Raw genomic sequence first — 22,153 nt, forward strand, 5'->3', positions numbered from 1 at the left:
TTATCCAACTACTAAAGTAGTTCTACGGACTGTGTCTCTTTCACATCCTGCCCTGGCCACAGAATTTCCTAAATTCCAATTCTTCTGCAAGTATTCATTTCTGTGCCTTGTATGTGGGCCGGACACATCACTTCCACAATTGGTGTCTCATTATCAGAAGTAACTGATCCCATTATCAGAAGCTACTGATTGCATCTACCCCCCCCTCCCCTCGCCACCTATATATCTGACCAGTTTCTTCTTACCCTCCATGCATCTGACGAAGAGTGCTGCGATTCTTGAAAGCTTATGCTACAGTAAAGTTGGGTTAATCTTAAAGGTGCTACTGGACTCTTCTCGATTTTGCTACTACAGACTAACACGGCTAATTCCTCTGGATCTATGACAATTGGTCTCTTTCTCACTTCCAGAAAAGATGTCAGTTTTTTCTTCTCTTCAAATCTTTTTTTTTTAATTCATACTCAAAAGATCCTGTGCCCCAAACTTGGCTTCCAGCAGGTCAGGGCAAACCATTCTCTCAGATGATTACTTTAGAAACTGCATTTCAAAGCTGACACGATCAGTTCCAACACTATTTCACCACACAAATGCCTTAAAGAGATGCACTGCAGGAATAAGAGATCCCTTAAAATTGTGCCAAAAAGGACTCTGTGGACTAGTTCTCCACCTCAGCTTCTCAGACAGTGCATGGGGAGAAAAGGAGACAGGCACTCACCATCCCCATCTTGTTCGCCAGCTGCTCGGTAACGATGCATCCGCAAAACATGGTCTGAGATCTCCCGATCCTGCTCTGGATCCATCTGATCCAAGACAATGAAGAGCAGATCGAATCGAGAGAGCAAGGAATCCTGAAGGCCGATGTTCTCCATGGGGGTTTTGTACTGGTCATACTGTAAAGATGCACAAGCAAGGCTCCAGTTTGCTTTTGTGACAATTGAGTGACTTTATCGCTAAAGTGACAGGTTACAGTTCACGAGAAGGGAAGTGGGTAATTCTGGTGAGAAAAGGATCAGCGGCAACCTCCAAAACACAGCCCCACCAGTCAGAAGTTGTCTGATACTGTTTTGAGCCCAGAAAAAAAATGAGGAAAGCTGGCAAAAGCTTTGGACTGCCCTGGGCCCCCTTTCTGTCTGGTGTGTCACTTTATTAAATAATGCCTACATTCATCATGACATAAAGTTAGGGAGAAATCTTTTTTTGCAGGGACTTGGAACATCTTCACTGAGATGCCAGCAGGTTTCAGCAGGCTGAAATCCACACATCCTGGCATAGCGCTAAACTGTTGGAACAATGGCGTCTTCCTGGTGCAATTTCTGACATCATTGCACCACGAGAGCGGAATCGTGGCACGAAGTCAGAAATCATGCCAAGAAGCTATTGTTCTGACAGCTTTGCACTAGGCTGGGACGTGTGGATCCAGCCCTTCACGCTAGGAAACTGGAGGAAGCCACAGGATCTCTGGGACAAGCAAAACATCCATGTCACAACTCCTAAGAGAACGGGAAACACTGCCCTGGCATGCAAATCCCTGCAGAAAAAGTAACACAAAACACCAGCTCTGTCACAGCTTTCAAGAGTTCTGCCTTATGCTATGCCAAAGGGGTTCCTCGCCAGTAAATGACAGTGTCTCTTGACGAAGCATCTCTCCCTTAGTCATCAGGATGGCCAGAACAAGCCTCAGCAATGAACGGTGTCCTCCCAAGTGGTAAGGTGGCAACAAAGGACAGGGCTTTTTCAGCAGCAGCCCCACTCACAGAACGCACATTCGCCTGACACCTACTCATTTATAATTCAGGCACCAGGGCAAAACTTTTTTTTTATCTGCCCAGACTTTTAATGAAGTTCTTCCTTTCCTTCACTCAGCCATTTTATTGGAAATTGTATCACCTGTAGTATTTTACATCCTAAGCCTGGCCTGGGTAGAGCAATTTGGACAGTACTTTTTATGTTCTCAGTGTGGTTTATTAAACTGCTGCTGGGTTAATGTTGTTTTATGTCTGACTAGATTTTTCTTAAATTGCTGGCTATTTAACATATCGGGCTGGATCCCACTGATTGGGTACAATAGCTCAGATGCTTAACGGCTGAGGTAAGCTGATTAAAGCACTTACCCTTCCATACACCGGATTGGCAGCTGCGAGAACACTGCAGCGGGCATTGAGCTGGGCCTGAATGCCTGCCTTGGTAATAGTCACGTGCCCCTGTTCCATAACCTCATGGATAGCCGTGCGGTCAATATCGGACATCTTGTCGAACTCGTCAATGCACACCACCCCCCGGTCTGCCAGGACCATGGCGCCTGCTTCCAGGCAACGCTCTCCTGAAGACAAACATTAATATGCAATAAAAATTGGAAATCGAAGCACAATACCCTCAAGCCTTTTTGAACTCATTGGGGTGAATATCTAAAAACAGAGGCACCAAATCCACTAAGCAAAAGCTGTTTATACTTCTATTGGCCTTAAAAAAAAGAAAAACAACAAGAAACAGCTTGAATGTTGCCACCAGTGTATTTGTATTTATAAATTGTGTGTGTTATGTACCGTCAATTGTCTCCGAACTATGGCAGGACCCTATGAATGAAAGACCTCCAAAACGTCCTATTATTAACAGCCTTGCTCAGATCCGGAAGATGTTATTGAGCCAAGCCGTCTCGTTTTAGGTCTCCCCCTTTTCCTACTGCCTTCCACTATTCCCACATTTCTCTCCTAGAAGGGCCACTATGGTAGTTAACAAATTAAAACAAATACAAAATTACATTATAGGCCATTAAAAATCTACCCAAATATATAATTAAAACAGGTATAACAAGAGATGTAAAAACAGACATAAAACACACACAAAACATTTAAAACTTTCAGCATGAAAGGTGCACTGAGGGTACACCTAACGAAACAAAAAAAAAGGACGAGCGGGGACCACTTAATGTATTCCTTTTTTTCTGGAGAAAAATTTAAACTGCACATAAGTCATTTGTACATTACATTTGTACACCATCCTCTCACAATTAATCTCCATCCCAGAAAAGAACAATACACTATGGATTATATATTAATATATTAGCTACAGATTGTGAAAGCCCTGAAGGGTTCTGCCTATGGAAGACAGACTCCACTTGGCCAAATAAAAACCAAGGGGCCGATTCCCAGGTTGCCAATAACACCTGTGCCGATTTTTAACCCGAAAAGAATTCTCATAGCTGGAATGTCACATCTCTGCTCAAAGTAAAAGGGTGGCCATATATATTTATACCTTGACTGGATAGTGCAGACAACTCTGACCTCATCAGATCTTAGAAGCTAACAGCCCCGGCATCCCAGACTGCGTGATGACGTCGGCAGGTGGCTGGGGCAGCACGAGGAGGCCGCCTGCGCACCGTCCTGGCTGCCTGTCATCCCTGGCCTGGGGCTGCTGCACCCACCTGAAGGCAGGGGGGCTGGCCAGCAGTGGCGCAGGGCTGGCTGGCGGTGCGCCTCCACCCCCAGCACCCCTGCTGGTGCCCCCTCCGGCCCACGGTGCCCACGGCCCCTGCCTCAATGGTGGCACTGGCCCTGGAAGCTAAGCAGGGCTGGCCTTGGTTAGTAACTGCATGGGAGACCTCCAAGGAAGTCCAGGGTTGCTATGCAGAGGTGGGCAAAGGCAAACCACCTCTGTTAGTCTCTTAAAAACCCCAGCAGGGGTCGCCATAAGTCAGCTACAACTTGACAGCACTTTCCACTACCATATAGGTATGTGCGCGCACACACACAAAGATTATTTCACCTAAAGTTCTCAACATTTTACAAAAGAGTTCATGAGCCACTAATTTTATGGTTGGATGGAGCACATAATGGGCTCAGCTCCACAAGACATGGGTTAACTTGTGACTGGATCACCAATTTTTTTTTAATGTTAAAAGGAAATGGATAAAGGGAGGCGGTTTACTTCATTGCTCCTTGGCCTGTAGGGGAAGACATACAGGAACCAGAACATTTTCCCTGGCACAGCACAGAACTAATCACCATCCTTAGCAGGATGGAGCCATTAGGCCCACACCGCTCTCCACAGATACCTGCAGCCCCCAAGCTGCTCCCACATAAGGCCCCCCTCCAACCTCACCCAAGAACAAACGCCACCTCTGTTTTACAGACAACTCCATTCACCCTCCCCACAACCGCACAGTTTCCTCTGCCATCCAGCCTGCTTCTTACCAGTTTCCTGGTCTGTAGTGACCGCAGCTGTCAGACCAACTCCAGAAGAGCCCCTGCCCGTTGTGGGAATGGCCCGGGGAGCAGTACACAACACGTAACGCAGCAACTGAGACTTAGCGACCGAGGGGTCACCTGAAACAGAAGCCACAAAGGCTAGTTAAGAGTGCTGAAGAAGTCCAAGTTACTGGATTAATCCACCATCCATGCCATCCTACGCTTACAGGACGGGAAGATCTCAAAGAAGTTTCGCAAACAAGTTTTCTCTAGTGTCGTACCAATGAGCAGGATGTTGATGTCCCCTCGGAGGCGGCTCCCGTTTTCCAGCACCTTCTCCACCCCACCTAGCAGCATGCAGAGAATGGCCTTCTTGATATACTCGTGCCCATGAATACTGGGAGCCAGAGACCTTGCCAGCTGGTCGAAGATTTCCTAAACAGAGGCACGGGGGGTGGGGGGAGGAAATGGCACAGAAGCAGTTAAGCACACCCCTCCACGACACGGGCTCACTGCAGTTTCCAAGGGTGATGGAAAACATGAGCAGCCTTCCAAAACACACACAATGTGTGTGTAGACAGAAATCAGTATGAAGAGATATTTAATGAGTGATATACTGGGACTGTAGAAATCTGAATAAGCAGAGCGTATGAGAGTGTCAGGCGAGTAGCCGTGTTGGTCTGCACTAGAACAGCAGGATTTGAGTCCAGTTGTACCTTAGAGAGCAACAAGATCTCCAGGATATGAGCTTTTGAGAGTCAGAGCTCCCTTCCTCAGATACCTGAAGAAGGAATAGAGAGATGCTAAGTTAATATGAAGAAGCTTTGTCTCTAAAAAGCTCATACCCTGGAAATTTTGTCCATCTCTAAGGTGCCACTGGACTCAAATCCTACCATCTTAGACATGATACCAGCTTATGTCTCACTCAAAATTGAAAAAAGAACCACACTTGGAAAGAAAGTGCATAGAGCCAGGTATCAGTTGGAACGGGCGAAGTATTGCTTGGTAAAAATCACAAAAGGCAATGGGATTGTTCCACAAGCTCTCCCACTTTATCTTGCCTTTCTTCACTGCAGCCATTGTCCCATGTGGCTATTGTCCAACAATCTCCTTTCTAGTTGGGAGTTTGAGTGTGTGTATGTGACAGATATGCGCATCACAAACATGTGCTTAGTGGAAAAGAGCAAGAGCCCAATAGGACCTATAAGACTAACAACATTTGTGGTAGGGTGTGAGCTTTCGTGACTCACAGCTCATTATCTGAAGAAGTGAGCTGTGAGTCACGAAAGCTCACACCCCACCACAAATTTTGTTAGTCTTATAGGTCCTATTGGGCTCTTGCTCTTTTCTACTGCTACAGACAGTCTAACATGGTTACCCATCTTGATCTATGTGCTTAGTGGAGAGCCTGCCAAAAAACTCTTTGATGAACCTGGATTGTCTCAAGTTACCAGTGCAAAACGGCCCTGTCGGCACAACCTGGCTTACCTTGGAGTGGCTTTTGCTAAACCGCTTTATCTTGGGAATGTCACTTCCCAGGAATGTAGGCTGAGCCTCCTTGTTCATCTGCTTCACGTGACAAGCGATCAGAATGGTCCTGGGAGGGGGGAAAAACATAAGACAATCCTGCCTCTGGCGCTGCAACAGATCTAGACAAGCTGCTGCCCCCGCATAGGAAAGAAAAATGCTCTAAACCCAGTCACCTCTGCTCCATTTGCAGTGGGACCTTTGTGCAAAATGGCTGCCCCAATAATGTGACTTCCCAATTGCACTCCTGCCCCTCCGTCATTTGAGGAAGGTGAGCACAATCCCATTCTCTTCCACACCATGCAAAGAACTCTTTTCAAGCCCCCGGCTAGACAACCTCATCTGCCTGCCTTCCAACAGGTTCGACCTACCCCAAGGCACGCTAGTCCCTGAGAAATGTGATTACACTGGAGAAAGAAGAGTAATAACAATTGTAGCACAGATCTTACAAACAAGGCAAGATGAAAACAAGGCACAAGAGAAATCGGTTTTGGAGATCATGAAAACAGGGCAGAAGTGACATCAGCACAGAAATTGCGGAATGTGATGACGGATGCCAGCCTGAAAGACTTTAAAAGGGGAGTGGACAAATTCACAGAGGAAGAGGCTGCCAATGGCTCCGAGTCATGATGGATATCTACTCCCTCCAGTACTGCCAGAGGCACTATGCCTCTTTACATCAGTTGGCCTTGCAGCCATCTTTCTCGCGGGCTTCCTAGAGGCAGCTGGTCTGTGCGGCAGAATGCTGGACTGGGTGGGCCTTTGGTCAGGCCCAGCGAGGCTCTTCATGTTCTTATGGGGAACATTAAAAGGAGAAGCAAGATGTCTGCTCGCCATCTTTACTGTTACAGTGTGTTAATGTGCATACTGCGTGTTATCAAGGAAGTTATGGGATATGCAGAACAGGAATAAGATGGATGGACAGACTTTGTATTACACACTAAACTACATTACGCAAACACAGAGGCGCTATGCATTGTACGTTATTTCAGAAACTTAGCAGGAACGAAGAAACCAGTTTGTCCAAGAAAGATCAAGTGAACAGCCCAATCCAGAAAGATGCAGGCAGAAATTACCAAGACCTGGAAAAAAGATTGCAAGGCAAACCATAGAAGGAGTGCTAGATCCTCAAGAAACAAGCCATGGGGCATTGCTGAGGACTAGGTCACGATGGATCCACCAAGGCAATTGCTCAGATCTGCAACTTGTCATTTAAAACTGAAGCAATCTCAGATTTGAGGAAAACGGCTCTGGAGGGAACAGGGCAAGAGTTTCCAGCCCATGCCAAATGGTTATTGTGTTACTCCATTTCATCCCCCGCACACACACACTGATTATCTGGTATGAGTCTATTTTATGCCTAGAGTGCCTAGATACCGTTCATACACAGCTTTTAAAACTGATGATATTTTCCCCACTGAAGGACTGGAGGAGTGAGCTTAGCACAACAGAACCACATCTGCAGTACGAGAGGCATTCTGTGAACTGTCAGGATGAAAACAATGCAGATATGGTAATTATTAACCTATAAATCCCTATGCAGACTGGGACCGGCGTATCTGTGGGACCGCCTCTCCCCATATGAACCCCAGGGGACTCTCCGCTCCAGCGAGAAACATCCGCTTAAGGTCCCTGCCCCAGGTAGGCCCGCCTGGCATCGGCCAGGGCCAGGGCCTTTTTGGTCCTGGCCCCATCCTGGTGGAACGCTCTGTCTAATAAGACCAAGGCCCGGCAAGATTTGTTATCTTTTTGCCGGGCCTGCAAGATGGAGCTGTTCCGCCAGGCATATGGGCAGTGCTAGGTGGAGCCCTCCTGGCCGGTTGTTGATGGATTGGCCCCCCTACCACCAATGCCCCCGTTTAAAAATCCCTGTACTGCAACGATGCTCTGAAGATGATCTGAGTTTGGTCAGTGGAACTCTGTGCTGCTATGTTGATGTTGATATATGTATTTTAAACTGTGTAAAGCTGGATGTTTATATGGTCGCTAATTTATAATAATTGTTTTATATATTTTAACCTCTACGTATCTGTAATCTGCCCTGAGCTTGCTGGAAATGTGGGGAGGGCAGGATATAAATTGAAAATAAAATAAATAAATAAAAAGGAGACCTGGATGTTTACAGCCACATCCAGGAACTTTGATGGCCAGCAAGCACGTTTGGTTGGGAATTATTATTTTTTTTTTTAAATCAACTCCAGGTACAAGCTCGAAGCAGTAAGATGCACGCTGCCCAGTTTACCTGAACGTCCCCGATGTGTAGCCCCCTTTCTTCCCTGGCAAGCAACGGAAGGTTCCGATGACCTGCACTCTGTCCCCTGGCTTGACCGTGTCCACCAAATCGTCATCCAAAATGACATCCACAGAGCGAGGGAGCTGCCCGGCGGGTGCTTTCTCTGGCATCTCTTGGATCGCGATGGTTTGATGGTCCTTGTAGGAAGACAGGCCGTATTCTGTCTCAAGGGGGTTGTTCTCTTCATCCTACACGAACAATATAAGAAAATCCAAGTCATGGGGTGTTTTGGAGACATCGGAAAAGGCATTTCCACCACCGCAACAGAAAAACACTTAGAGCTGTGCAGAGGACTCCTTTCTATGCTTTCCTGGTATGCGATTACAGCCACTACTGGAGGTATTTAGCAACTCTGAGCCCACACAGAACTTGCTATTAGGCATTCTAGGAACCTAACTTTTCTTTTAAAAAAATTATATGTAGTCAAGAGTCAAGGAGGGATCTATTTAAGTTTTCAGAAGTCCTGAGATGCTCAGGAGACAGGCGGGCATATAAATATTTCAAATAAATAAGAGAAGCGGGTGGAACCTCTGCACCCTCCCAGCTCTTTGCCACTCCCCTTGACCCCCCAAATTCCCTGACTTGATACATGTTGCAAAACTTAAAACGAATTTTTTTTTTAAAGTTCGATGTTTCATAATATGACAACCTATATTCTGGGCACATTAGGCCTCCTTATAACTAGTGCATATTACAGCCTGCAGTGCAAAAGCAATGGCTTGAAGGTAAGGCGAGGCAAGGCCAACCATTACCCATGCCTTTCTGAACACATGTGAAGCTGCCTTATACAAAATCAGACTATTGTTCCATCATGGTCAGTATTGTCTACTCAGACTGGCTGCAGTTCTCCAGAAACTGAGGCAGAGGTCTTCAAAATCTTCTACTGCCTGGTCCTTTTTAACTGGAGATGGTGGGGATTGAACTTGGAGCCTTCTGAAAGCCAAGCCTCAATAACTTCAACATGTCTGGAACAGGCAGCTCACATGTTCTACCATTAAAGCTCTAACAGAGCACGTTTGTCAAAATACATTTCCTGACAATGCTCGACTATTATATAGTAATAATCAAGACATTCCTAATATCCACTGGGTGGAACAAAACTCAGTCTGCAATTTGTGTGATTGCTCCAGAATATATCTCTTGACTGGTGGATAATGACCTATATACAACAGGAATCAACTTGGCATTTATAACAATGTATATTTACTTGCTCTGTTTGGAAAAGGAGATTCTTCCTGTAAACTATTAAGGATTTTCCACCAGTTGGATGTTCTTTTCGAACTGGTTACATAAGCTTTTTGATACTTTTGTATAGGATTTAATGGATATATTTATTGGAGTATTTCTATATGAGAATTACTGAATGTATCTAGTGGACTGAGTTTTGTACCACCCAGCAGATATTAGGAATGTTTTGATGCTTATTACTATATAATAGTTGAGCATTGTCATCATGTTTGCACTTTGTAAATTATACAAACTGATTATTCTCTATCTCTGGAGGGGGGTGGTGGTGTTCCCTTTGGTTAGCGTTTCTGCTGTACCCGCTGGAGCCCTTCTGCATTTTGGTGGAAAAGACATTTCCTGTCGAGGCATGCCCATCCACTCAGATTCACTTTTTAGCCAACCCAAAGGCCACGGCCAACATAAATGTACAAAGTCCACAACTCTGCCTTGCTTACCAGATCATTGTTTTAGCAATTTTGGGTCCCAAACAAGCTTGTTTCTTTTTCCCTTCATCACATGATTAATATTAATGAATTTTTAGTCCCAAACAAGCCAATTTTTCCATTTACTAAAGTTTAAGGCACAAGACATTAATTCTGCATTTTGGAATCAAGCCACAATGAATTCAGTGGATCTTACCCCTCTATCAAGCAAAGTTTATCCACTTTTTAAAATGCATTAATTAAAATATTTACACTTTTGGCACAAGTTTGAAGCTTCCCTCCAGCAAGGATGTGCACGCTTGCCCACACACGGACACGCACACACCCCTCCTTTGTCTCACCTTTGTGGGGTAAACGGCAGTGGATGGAAAAGCTTCCAGAGATGTCATATCTGTATACCGACGCTCAATGGTCTTCTTGGTAGCTGGGCAGTAATGCACACTGCGGACAATTTTGGGGCGCACCAAAGAACCTGGGGAGAGAAGCATGGGAGGGGGGTAACTGTTTTGACCAGCACTCGCCCCAGATATTCACTGACTAAACTGCAAAACTCAGTTTCAGAGCATAGTAAGTTTTATATCTAGAGCTATTCGTATGCATGATGCCTCAAAACTGTCTTAATGAGTATAGCAGGACTGACTCTCAAATGAGACTGTAATCCTAAAGCCATTTTCAATATGCTGTAAAACCACCCTGAGTACAGAAAGGATGAAAGAGTAATTTTCCACTGGTGCTCCAAGAAGGTTTTCTGCTGTTCAGTAACACCTACCCTCAGAAGAACTCTCATCGAAGAGAGGCATGTTCTGTTCCAGAGGTGTGTTGACATTCTTGCCCCTTGACCTGTATCAAGTGTACAAGGCAAGAAACTTTGGACAGAACGTGAGCTTCCTCTTCTAGACAGAATTATTCTAAACGGACTGGGACTAGTATACCTGAGGGACCGCCTCTCTCCATATGTACCCTGGAGATCGGCAGGAAAACATCTGCTAGTGGTCCCTGGCCCCAGGGAGGCCTGGCTGGCCTCAACCAGGGGCAGGGCTTTTTCAATCCTAGCCCCAACCTGGTGGAACGCTCTGTCAGAGGATACCTGAGCCTGCCAAGACCTTACATCTTTTCGGCAGGCCTGTAAGACGGAGATGTTCTGCCAAGCATATGGCAGAGGCTATTATCTAACAATGCCTCCCTACTGGTCTCCTGTCATGGGTGGGAGCTATATAGCTATCCGCCTCCCACATGTGAAGCCACAATTGGATGAGTTTGATGATTTTAAATGCATCCCCCCCCCCCCCGGTATGGTCAGGGAAAACAGAAGGGGCTGGTTACGAGCCCCTTTCTGTCTTTCAGTTAGATTTTGCCTTTAACCCTTTTCTTCTTTTACACCCTCTGGTACATTGCTGTCACCAGGAATTATATTCCAAAATAATTTAAACTTCCCCTTTAATAATGGGCCCAGGCATCAGGCTCCTTCGTGGTAGTATGTGGCCCTGAGGAAAGGAATGGGATATAGGAATAATTCTGGGATAAAAAACCCCAAAATAAACGTTTATTTTTACAAAAAGGGTATCAGTTTCATATTATTTCTTAAGCTTGATGGTTTCAAAGAGCGTTATCTGTTCTTAAAGTTTCTTTTCATAGGCACAGTCACTCAGATCTTCATAAACTTTCTCTCTCAGGCTGCACACACAGTTTGCCTGCTTTAGTTTCTCTCAGACACACAGAGTTCAGATTTCCACTAGTTCTCTCAGAAACGCTTAAACACACTCAGGCTGCGCACAGCTTGCCTCTCTTGCCCTGACTGAATCTTTTCTCTCCACTCAGTGGGGGATTCCGCATGATCAATTTTGATCGGACTTTCTGAGCAGTCACGCCGCGGTGGAGTCCTACGAATCCACTTCTCCCCGATTCCACATTAGGCTTTTGTTTCGCACATTTCATCGGCTCAAAGTCCATCATGAGGAATTTTTGACAGGATAAAAATCGATTCCTCATCGCTTTTTCCGGGGGAAGTGTCGAATGATGCACATCTTCATTTTTTTTTATTCCCCCCCCCAAAAAAACATTGCTACACATAAACGTTGCATCAAACCAACACATTAGAAAAAAAATTCTCACAAAAAAAGTTGCTACACATAAACGTTGCATCAAATAAACATATTGGATAGGCCAGAGCACTTCCCGCCGATATTGTGGAAGAGTATTGACTATTGGCATTTGGAGGGAAAATTGTTACCAATGACCCCGTGTGGTTTAGTGATAGGTGTTGTGTTGAGGACAGTCTCTTTCTCCCTCCATGAAATGCCTAGACCACTAGTTGAACGCTGAAGTCCCTCCATCACACTTTCACTCTACCTCAGAAGCTGTCAGCTGTCAGCGAGCAACAAGTAACAAATTTGGCGTGTTGTAAAATGGACCCGTTATTGGTCAGCTGTTGTCATGTGACACAGGATATGTTTCTGCATAGATTTGTAGAAACGTTGCAACTTTTTTTACATTTTTTTTTAAAAAAAAGAGGGGAAGGGAAAGGGTAGTGGGTGTAGCTTAGAAAACACGATTGGCCAATCAAATTAAGTTGATTCGAGGGGCGAGAGAAAAGGGCAAGGGTGGGGAGAACATCGGATAAAGAATTCCGCATGATTAAAATCCCTAATCTGCTGCGCATGGACAAATAAGTCGGGGGAAAGCAGGATGGAAAAAAATGGACAAAACGTGCAGTGACTTGGAATCTGCTGCTAGGATCACCTTCCCACGTGTGGAAACACAAGAAAAAATCGAGGTCATTTAGAAGCTGAAGCAGGGAAAACCATTCGTGCGGAATCACCCAGTAACTGAAACTGCAGTTCACTCCACCCACCCTCCCAGTCATCTGCCAATCATCTCACTCCATCACCCCTCTCTTTCGCCTCCACTCTTCATCTGTACCACACCAAGCATTTAAAGACACACATACACATTTGAAATCATTACAGGGCCCATCTTGGATTTGAAATGTAGGTGCATTGACTGTATTACTGTTTCCTATTTTATTGTCTATTATTTTTATTGTTGTAACCCACCCTGAGCCCGCTCGCAGGGCAGGCAGGCTAGAAAGCCAAAAATTTCCCACTGGAGCATCCTTGGCAACCCAATCCAACAATGCAGCTCCTTTAAATACCTTTAAGGAGACTCTGAACTGGAAGACACACCTGGTGATGGTTGAATCCTCAGCATTAAGGATTGTAGGGACAAGCATACATTTTTTTCATACAAAGGGTGGGGGGGTTGACTGATAGATCCAGCACTGAAATTATTTAAGAGCAAGGTCGTCCCACACCTCCTATATGGAGCTGAAGTGTGGGGTTGGAAGGAGGATATTCTAACCAGTCTTGAGGTAATCCAAACTCAATTTTTGAGAAGGATTTTGGCTTTACCCAAAGGCGCTCCTGCTGCTCTGATGAGAGCCGAAACAGGACTCCCCTCCCTTAGGGCGCGGGTACACCTTGCAGTTTTAAAGTACTGGAAAAGGATCAAATTTACCAGTTCTGACTTCCTAAGCAGCCGATCAGCACATTTTTTGCTCTCTAAAGACCCCCCACGCCCTGGCTTTCTTTCCACCATTTGCCAAAGGTACACCATCCCCTGACGACCTGTTAGGGGTCTCAGCCAACTTCTTCCCACGTAGGGAGTGGATTTACAAGTCAGATGCAGTGATGGATCGGCTATCGATATTAAAATCCAAGGCAGCTCCTTGGTATAAATTAATTAAATTTGATCACTTAAGATCCATCTACCTAGCCAGCATTTCTCATTATAATCTCAGCATGTCTTTCACCGCTCTGCACTTTCAGACAATGCAATCAGCTCTTTCGGCAGGGCGATATTCTCACATCCCTCTGGAACACGGCAGCTGCATCTGTGGATCATCTACAGCGGGGAACCTTCCCCACGACCTACTTTACTGTCCATTATACCGTGTGCCCAGAGCTAAATTCTTGGCCAGAATCCTGCCAGCCACAAACACGTATTCTGAAATCGAGAAGATTTGTGTTCTTGTTATCTGACACAGATAATCACGTGTCTTACAGGGTCTCTCAGTTTGCACTTGAAGCCAAGAAGATAAGATCTAAGGTGGTACTGAATGAGGCTGTTTCGTGACTTCTGGGATAGTTTGGTGTACTTTACTGTTTTAATTAACCTTTTTAAATTGTGATACTGGAAGTTAACTGTTTATTAGCTGATGTGATGTTTGGAAAATTTGTGATGGCCTATGGCTATAGACAAACTCTGCATCTACTCTGCACTAAAATGAATCCGCCATGCTGAACACCTGCGCCACTGACAGATGTTCTGCAAGCACCTGGCTACTGATGATAACAGGATCTGACAGGCAAGGTGGGGGGGTTTAACCCTTCCCACCCCAATTTTCCCCTGTAAGCGCTGGCTGCTTTCCCCCCTCCACCACCACCAATTCCCCACCTGCACCCACCTAGTTCCGAAGCTGGAAAAGTTTTATTTGCTTTATTTATTTAAAGCATATCTATCCCACCTTATTTCTTGATACTCAAATGCTAAAGCTTATTCTTGACCCAAGAGCTGATTGGGCAGAGGAAGGACAAATCACACCCTGCCTGCCAATTTTTCCCTGAAAATACCCTCCCCGAAGCTAGCCTTAAGAGGCAAAAACAGTATCCATGCAGGTTGTTTGCAGAGGCAAGGGGAATCAGTAGGGCTAGGAAGAGTTAAGCACCCCTCAAATGAACATTTTGCAGTACAAACAAGGCTTGCACTGGGGAAAAACTCAGCAGTTGGAATGGTTCCTAACCTTTCCACCCTGCTGGTTCTTCCTCACATAACTGTGTACTGAGACGAGTTTTCTCAACACAAATGCGCCACACCAAAATTATGATCATTCATCAAAAATCTGTTTGCTGACATCAAACGTAGTTCTGACCCACCATACCATATTTCTACTTGGTTATGCTCTTCACTAGCATCTCCCAAAGCACACACGATAAAGGATCCAAGCATATTCCACCCGCCCGGCTGGTAACTCCTAAGCCCATGAGAGCCAGAAAATGCAAAGCCAGTTAAGAGATGATCAGATCAGACGGAGGAGTGTAGCACTCTCCTCTCTCCTTACTATTTCCCTACCCTTTTGGTATCCAGGTCCCAACGCACTGCTCTGCATTTTGCACTTCAGCCCCCTGGGGCTTTTTCACTCACATTTTGTCACAATGCCCTCCACGCAGACAACGCAGCTGAGAAACTGGGACGTCAGAGTCCGGGGTGTCACATGCTTTGACCCGAAGCTACCCTCAAGACCGATGTAAAACTCTTCATGTTGCTTAGAGTATGTGGTGTCCACAGAAGCAACCAAGTCTTTCAGGGCACGCTGGAACGCCACCATCTCTTCAAAGGCATTGTTCAGCAGGCTGAAGGAAAGAGGAACCAGACCCGTCAGCTCTGCTGCCAGAGCCAATGTTATCCATGGGCATCAGTTCCCACAGCTATGCCAGCCTTACAGTTACCATGTGAGGTTCAGCAGCATCAACTTCTTCTGCCATTCACCCTGAACACTACGAATTTCCATCAAGACTTTCCAACTAATGAATGTTCTCCGGTACTTGTTTCCCTCTTGACTGAATCATTCCTGATCAACCCAGGCTGCTTCTACACAGCAGTGATTCTCTGTGCAGCTTTCGTTGCCACTGCAAAGAATCATCTAATAGTTCCTCCAAGTTCCCAGCTTTCATTTTTATAAAAAAGTTATGCCACTAGTTCTTTTTGTTGCAGATATATAAAGGGAAAGACCTTAGAGACCCACTTTAAACAATAGCTGGGAATTCAGAGGACCTAATTCATCACTTAATATAATGATTGATATACTAATTGCCAATTTTTTTAAAAAAATGAAAAAGCCCACTGGCAACAGAAGAAATGGCAGCTGGGATGGGATACTGATGGAAAAACAATGGTGTTGATGGGGGGGGGGGGAACATGCAATAAATGTACACTTTCTTATCCGTGTGGCATATGCACATTTAGACTTTCCAAAAATACTATATTAAACCAGATTTGAGAAAGATTGCAGCAAACCAGTGAGAAAGCAGTAAGTGGATAGGCCTTGCCAGGGCTTTTTTTCAGGGGGAACGCAGGGGAATGGAGTTCTGGAACCTCTAGAAAATGGTCACATGGCTGGTGGCCCCGCCCCCTGATCTCCAGACAGAGGGGAGTTGAGATTGCCCTCTGCGAGGGCAATCTCAACTCCCCTCTGTCTGGAGATCAGGGGGCGGGGCCACCAGCCATGTGACCATTTTCCCCGAGGGCAACCCGCTGAGTTCCACCACCTTTTTCCCCAGAAAAAAGCCCTGGTTAGGGGACTACCTAATGTGAATACTCCTCCCAAATCTCAGCCTCCATGAGGAAGCAATCTAAGTGTCGCCCGTTATCAAAGAATAAATCTTGCATATCCACACTTATTGAATTGAAAACATACCGATTTGCTCTCTTCTCATTCTTCCTTCGGAGATCATTGATATTAACAATCAAGCGGTACTCATTGTCACTAATCATGCTCCGGACTTTACTCTGGTAAATCCCCTGGTCCTCCTGTAACAAAAAGCAGCCCCACAAGATTCTTATTTTTGATCCAACGCTATTCACAAAGCTGCTGCTTCCATCAGGACAAGAAAAGCTTCCTCATCAAACTAGTGCATGTTTTGAATAAAATTATTTCCCCTTCTCATAAAGTGTGTTCAAAGCAACACACTTGCTATTTAATACAGCGACAAAAGGGCAAATATTTTTGGCACAATGGAAGTAGCGACAGAATTATGGTGATTGTGATTCCCATCAGGAAGGCATGGAGGATCTAGATCCCAGCATGCGTTCTTGTCTTTCATCACCAGCCATAGGCTGAACTTTTTCAAAGAGGGGCCAGAGTGCCCCCCTTCCTTTCTCCCTCTAAAAGAAAGAAAACATTATACCACTCTAAGGGGGTTCCAAGCATCCCAACTCAAGACAGCTGGCGTGACAATGAAGAATCCTTAGCCCATCTGGAACACGGAGAAGTGATCAGTTCCCAAAGCAATTTCAAGCATTCCCCTACAGGGTACCTGGGATGCAGGGAAGAGTGGTTCTGCGTTCCATCCTTTCACAGCATCTCTCTTTGCAGAAGCTATTTTGATCCCTTAGGACGGTCACCAAGAGTAGTCACCAAAGGAACAAGGAAAGTAGTCATGCCGACCAACGATCAGTCTAGCCCAGCATCCTATTTCCAACTGAGGCCAGTCAGATGTCACCAGAAAGTTCAGAGGTACGGCCTGCTAGCAACAGCCCTTGCCAGATGCTAACTGCTGGTCAGCCTCTGACAGTCAGAGGCATTGCACTTCTGGGCCCCATTTGGCTACAATTTTATTAACTGATTTACTTCCCTTAAACCCTGTTTTTCTCCCCAACAGGGACCCCAAGAGGCTTGCGCTGATCTCCTTGTCTCCATTTTATCCTCACAACAAACCTGTGAGGCAGGTTCGGCCAAGTGTGTGACTGGCTCAAGGTCGCCCAACAAGTTTCTGTGACCAAGTGGGGAAATGAACCTGAGTTGTCCAAACTCTAGTTTCAGGCTAGCATCTGGGGAACCTTGTTTCAAATCCTTAATCTGCAACAAAAGCTCAGTCACACTCTGTCTAGCCTACCTCACAGGGCTGTTGTGAGGATAAATTGGAGAAGGGAGAATGATGAAAGCCGCTTTGGGTCCCCATTGAGGATAAAAGACTGGGTATAAATTACACATATAAATAAAGAAAAATACCCTTCTGGTTCCTGCTTGGATTAAGTTAGTACATTTCCTTCTCTTGTTATTGCAAGGGTATAGTCTCTTTTTACATGCCCAGGATAATGCCGATTGCCACCTTGGGGCCAGGTAGCAATTTTCCCCAGGCCAGTTTGGCTAGGGATCCTGGAGGTGTTTTGTCATCTTCTGGGCATGGAACAGGGGCCACTGGGGCAGTTGGGGCGGTAGTTGTGAAGTTCCTGCACTGTGCAGGTAAGTTGGACTAGATGACCTTAGAGGTCCCTTCCAACCCTATGATCTGTCTCTCAACCAGTTACATTGGGTGACCCCAAGTATTACAGGGTAATATATTGTCGAAGGCTTTCACGGCCGGAGAACAATGGTTATTGTGGATTTTCCGGGCTACAATACCAAGACCACGGCAATACAGCCTAGAAAATCCACAACAACCATTACAGGGTAAGCTTGCCTCTCTCCATACCATGCATAATTTCCGTCATATTTTGGTGATGTGGAAATTTTGCATAATTTCCACATCACCAGACTTAATACTGTGCAATATGGGCACGACTTTCATTTTAGACTTTATTGTACTGACTGATATGTTTTAATCTAATTTATCCTATCTGTTTTTATTGCGTTTATTACTGCCTGTGATCCACTCTAAGCCTGCTTGCAGGGAGAGCAGAATATAAATTGAATAAAATAAAAATCACATCACCGACCCCCATCACCTTTTTTCCTATGCAAAAAGGGCCACTGCTTGGCCTGCAGAAGGTCCCAGGTTTGATCCCCGTCCTCTCCAGCTAAAAGGAGCAGGCGGCAAGTGACAGGAAAGACTTCTCCTGGGGCCCGGAAGAGCTGCTGCCAGGCACAGCCAGGCAATCCTAACTCTCACAGGCCAATGACGTAACGTGATGTAAGGCCGCTTCAAATGTTCATGATCGTTTCGGGGTTCCAAGGATACTCATCACACACACACACTGGGTGAGAACTGAGTTCCAGGCCACAGAGATCAGTTCCCCTCGAGAAAGCTGTGCTTGGGGGGAAGGGGAGCTTCAATGGCATTATACCGCGCTGAGGTCCCTCCTCTCCCCAGGTTCCACTCTCCACATCTCCAGGAATCCCCAGTTCGGAAGCCTGAAACCCTGCCTAAGACTGCCTCCTAACCCCCGGTTTTGGAAGTACTCTGCACATGCTCAGAGATGCTCTTGAAACTCGCAAGTACACTTAGCACAGCAGACCCCTTCTGGGATGCAGGCTAAACACGACCTCCTCCCCGCAAGCCCTCTCTCACCTCGTCGTCCAAGAAATCCAGGTAGTCTCGCTGAGCTTCTCGCAGTTCCGCATCGTCCACGGGAGCCGCCATTCCGACGTACTTCCAAAGCACTTTCCCCACACTTAAACCTAGACCTCTCCTAGCCCCGCCTTTGGCGCGAAAAACCGACACATTTTCCCGCCAAGGGGAAGGGGGCGTGGTTAGGACGTTCCTTTGCCCACCCCCTTCTTCTCATTGGTCAAGTGTGAGGCCGCTTCACCAATCAGAACGAAGCGCAATGGGACTGTTTTCCCCCCTTTATTAAGAGCGCGCGAACACTCTGTGAGGCTAGCCAATGGAGGAGGATAAGAGACGGGAGGTTGGGAGTTTTAGGGTGACGTTCCGGCGAGATGTTTTATGGGAAATGTAGTCTTTGAATCACACTTTGCCCATTGACCTAAATAGGCGAAGAGGACGTTTAATCGACATGCATGATGGGAACTGTAGTTTATTGGCAGTTATAAACTGTAGTTTATAAGCTCTACTATGTTTTTGTCTTCGAACTGGCAATAGGCTATTTGACTGAATTTGGCTTTATAATGTCATTGTTTCCCCCTGCTAATCTTTTTTTTGGTAATTAGAGTTAGTATCAAATCATAGCCCAAGGGTCTGATTCAGTATAAACAGGGCGTATTTTGAGGGGGGATGCAGTAGTTCTCCGAAGAGGTCACATGTCAGGTGGCCCTGCCCACCTGATTTTTGGCCATTTGGGGCCCATTTTGGCCTGGATTGGCCCCAAAACGCCAGGATTGGGCTTCTTACAGGTGGTGGGTCACTCCTCCCGCTCAGCAGTGGCCCAATCTTGACCAATTTGGGCCCTTTTTCAGCCATTTTCAGCCCTTTTCTGCCATTTGGGGCCCAATTTTGGCTCTGAATGACCAAGATTGGGTCCAAAACAGCCAGGATAGGTGAGGTCAGGGGGTGTGGCATATGCAAATCAGTTATGCTAGTGACACACTTCCTGTGATGGCAAGGGGTGTGGCATATGCCAATAAGTTATGCTAATGAGTTCCTGCAGCTCTTTTTCTACGAAATTATAAATCTGTTATCCGGGTCCTATTACATTGCTTATTGGATGTCTCATCCTAACTTATTGATTGTGTTAATTTAATCTATTTAATCTACCTTGAATGTCAGTGAGTAAAGCAGATTATAAATAAAGTATGGCAGTGATTTCTATGTTAGCCTATGATTTTGATGATTGACAGGTCGAACATCGAACATTGGTTTTGAAATATTTACTTTCTTTGAACAATAAAAAGAAATCTTCATGGGTTTGATACTAATGCCTATTAAAAAAACTAATTTGATTATTATTGCAGAGAAATGAAATTAGCTTTTCTAAACAACACGATGAATTGCTATAACTTTTAACAGTCTTAGATACAGTTTCTATAGTTGTGAACGATTCCGCAAACATTTCTTCATTTATCCTGGAACACTGGGTCAGGATACTGATCCAAAATGGATTGTGTTAATAAATATAAAACAGAAATAAATCAAAGGAATGGTTCAATTTTTAAAAAAAGCATTTAAAGGCAGTTGCGCAAAGCCAGTTAGTAAAGGGGCCAACCCTTTCTGTTTGGTGAAGCCTGCAGTTACAACAAGGGGCCACTGGGTGACGCGTTACTATGCTAGTAGGCCTCATCTTGACTGGCTGGTATTAAAGTTAAAGGTACGTAGATAGCCCTCACTCCTGCCCCAGTAACCACTGAGACCATAATGAATATACTGGCAACAAAACCCACATCAAGTTTATCACAAGGGCATATAATGAGGTATACCACACCTTCAGTCTGACAGGTGGAAAAAGACTGAAGGTGAATGGTAATCCATCCTTCATTGATGACCACCACAGAGCTAGGGTTGCCAGGCCCCCTCAATCTCCCAGTGGCCTGGCTCTTACCTGAGAGGGGGGTGCTCGTGCGCAGAGCACGCATGTGTGTGTGCTCGTGCAAGCGTGATTACGTCACTTCTGGGAAGTGACGTCATCATGCAGCCCCTGGATCACGCTGTTGGGGGCTGCTGCAGAGCGCAGGAATGCTCCTGCACTTCGCAGCAACCCAAAATAGGCCCGATCTGTGTCAAAATGGGCCCGATCTGCGGCGCGGATTGGGCCCATTTTGACATGGATCGGGCCCGTTTTGGGCCCCGAGCACTCCCGTGCTCCACAGTGGCCCTGATCCGGGCCAAAACAAGCCCAATCCTGGTGGCTGCTGTGCGCTGGAGCGTGCAGCACCACGGGGGGGGGGTGCATGGAAGGTGCGTGCCCCCCCCCCGCTGGCCAGGAAAGTGGGGGGTAGGGGCAGGGGATCCCTGTGACAGAGCCTTGCAAAACAAATTGGCATGCCCGGCAGGGAAAGTGACCTACAATGTGGGGAGTAAGTGGTCTAGGTACTCTTTGATCTGAATACTCCAGAAAATCTTTCAGACTTCTAGTCTTTCTAAAATCCACCGTGGGGTGGGGGGCGTCTTTCACATCCCAGAATGTCCTGTATGAGGCTCCAATATTTATTAATGATTTTCTTAATCATATGCCATGGTTGTGAAATCCAACCACCATCTGATTGTTACACAAAAAGTGCCCTTCTGCCCTTACCCAGATTCTTCAGAGCAAAAAGAGGAGACAGCCAAGTGCTTCTTTCAATGATAGTATTGAATATTGCAATATGGGCACCCAGCTTTCAAAGGAGCCTTGAAAGTACCAAAGAAGATAAAGCTTACAGGCAGTTTTAAAGACGTTTTTTCGGTACTAAAGGAACTGCCTGCAGATTATTTTGCAATTGGTCATTACATTCATCTGATCTCTACAGTTCTTTCAATTGGCTACTTAGTTCTCTAACTAGTCTTGCGATCAATGTAACCTTTTCATTCTTCTTATTTGGTCACTACCTATTGCTGACTTGAATTTCTCATTTTTGCTGACTTCTAAACCTTAGAATCCAGAGGGAGTGAATATATTCTTCTCGTATCTATTTCTCCCTTCTCATGAGACAATAGCCTAAAGAATGTGTGGCCTTATCTAAGTTCCCTAGGCAAATGAGAAAAGAGAAACATTTTTGGTCAGTTATGTTGTTCTGAAGCAACTTTCAGCAAAGATGGAAAAATGAAAGAGAGAAGGGGGGGTTGCAAGCACTATTAATTCATTCTTTTTTTTAAATATATATTTTTATTCAATTTTAGAACTGTAACAATAATTAAACAACAAACCAATATAATACATTGCATTTACAAATATTAACACAGTGCTTCAACTTTAATACATTAACAATGAGTGGTGTGAAGAGGGAGGTTGCAGATCTCTTGCTTCTATGAATTCATAAAATGGGATCCATTTTTCCCAGAAGTTTGATCCCGAAGACTGATATTCCGTCTGATGTAAGATTATCAGTT

General features: G+C 45.4%; 1 protein-coding gene across 2 annotated transcripts in view; it reads right to left on the reverse strand.

Annotated features, from left to right (window-relative positions):
- Positions 1–18,862, reverse strand: part of MCM3 (minichromosome maintenance complex component 3) — a 30,230-nt gene extending 11,368 nt beyond the window's left edge. The window contains exons 1-10 of one of the 2 annotated variants that reach the window (XM_054977892.1): positions 18,740–18,862; positions 16,147–16,259; positions 14,874–15,082; positions 10,016–10,146; positions 7,954–8,192; positions 5,673–5,781; positions 4,466–4,619; positions 4,191–4,322; positions 2,112–2,320; positions 716–890 (exon numbers count right to left, since the gene is read on the reverse strand). In XM_054977892.1, coding sequence (XP_054833867.1) covers positions 716–890; positions 2,112–2,320; positions 4,191–4,322; positions 4,466–4,619; positions 5,673–5,781; positions 7,954–8,192; positions 10,016–10,146; positions 14,874–15,082; positions 16,147–16,259; positions 18,740–18,811 — 1,543 coding nt within the window. In that variant the 5' untranslated portion in view covers positions 18,812–18,862. The remainder of the gene's footprint in view (positions 1–715; positions 891–2,111; positions 2,321–4,190; positions 4,323–4,465; positions 4,620–5,672; positions 5,782–7,953; positions 8,193–10,015; positions 10,147–14,873; positions 15,083–16,146; positions 16,260–18,739) is intronic. The other variant, XM_054977901.1, reaches the window with a different exon arrangement.
- Between the last annotated feature and the right edge of the window lie 3,291 nt (positions 18,863–22,153).

The sequence above is a fragment of the Eublepharis macularius genome, chromosome 1 (assembly GCF_028583425.1).
Source record: "Eublepharis macularius isolate TG4126 chromosome 1, MPM_Emac_v1.0, whole genome shotgun sequence".
NCBI classification, from domain to species: Eukaryota; Metazoa; Chordata; class Lepidosauria; order Squamata; family Eublepharidae; genus Eublepharis; species Eublepharis macularius.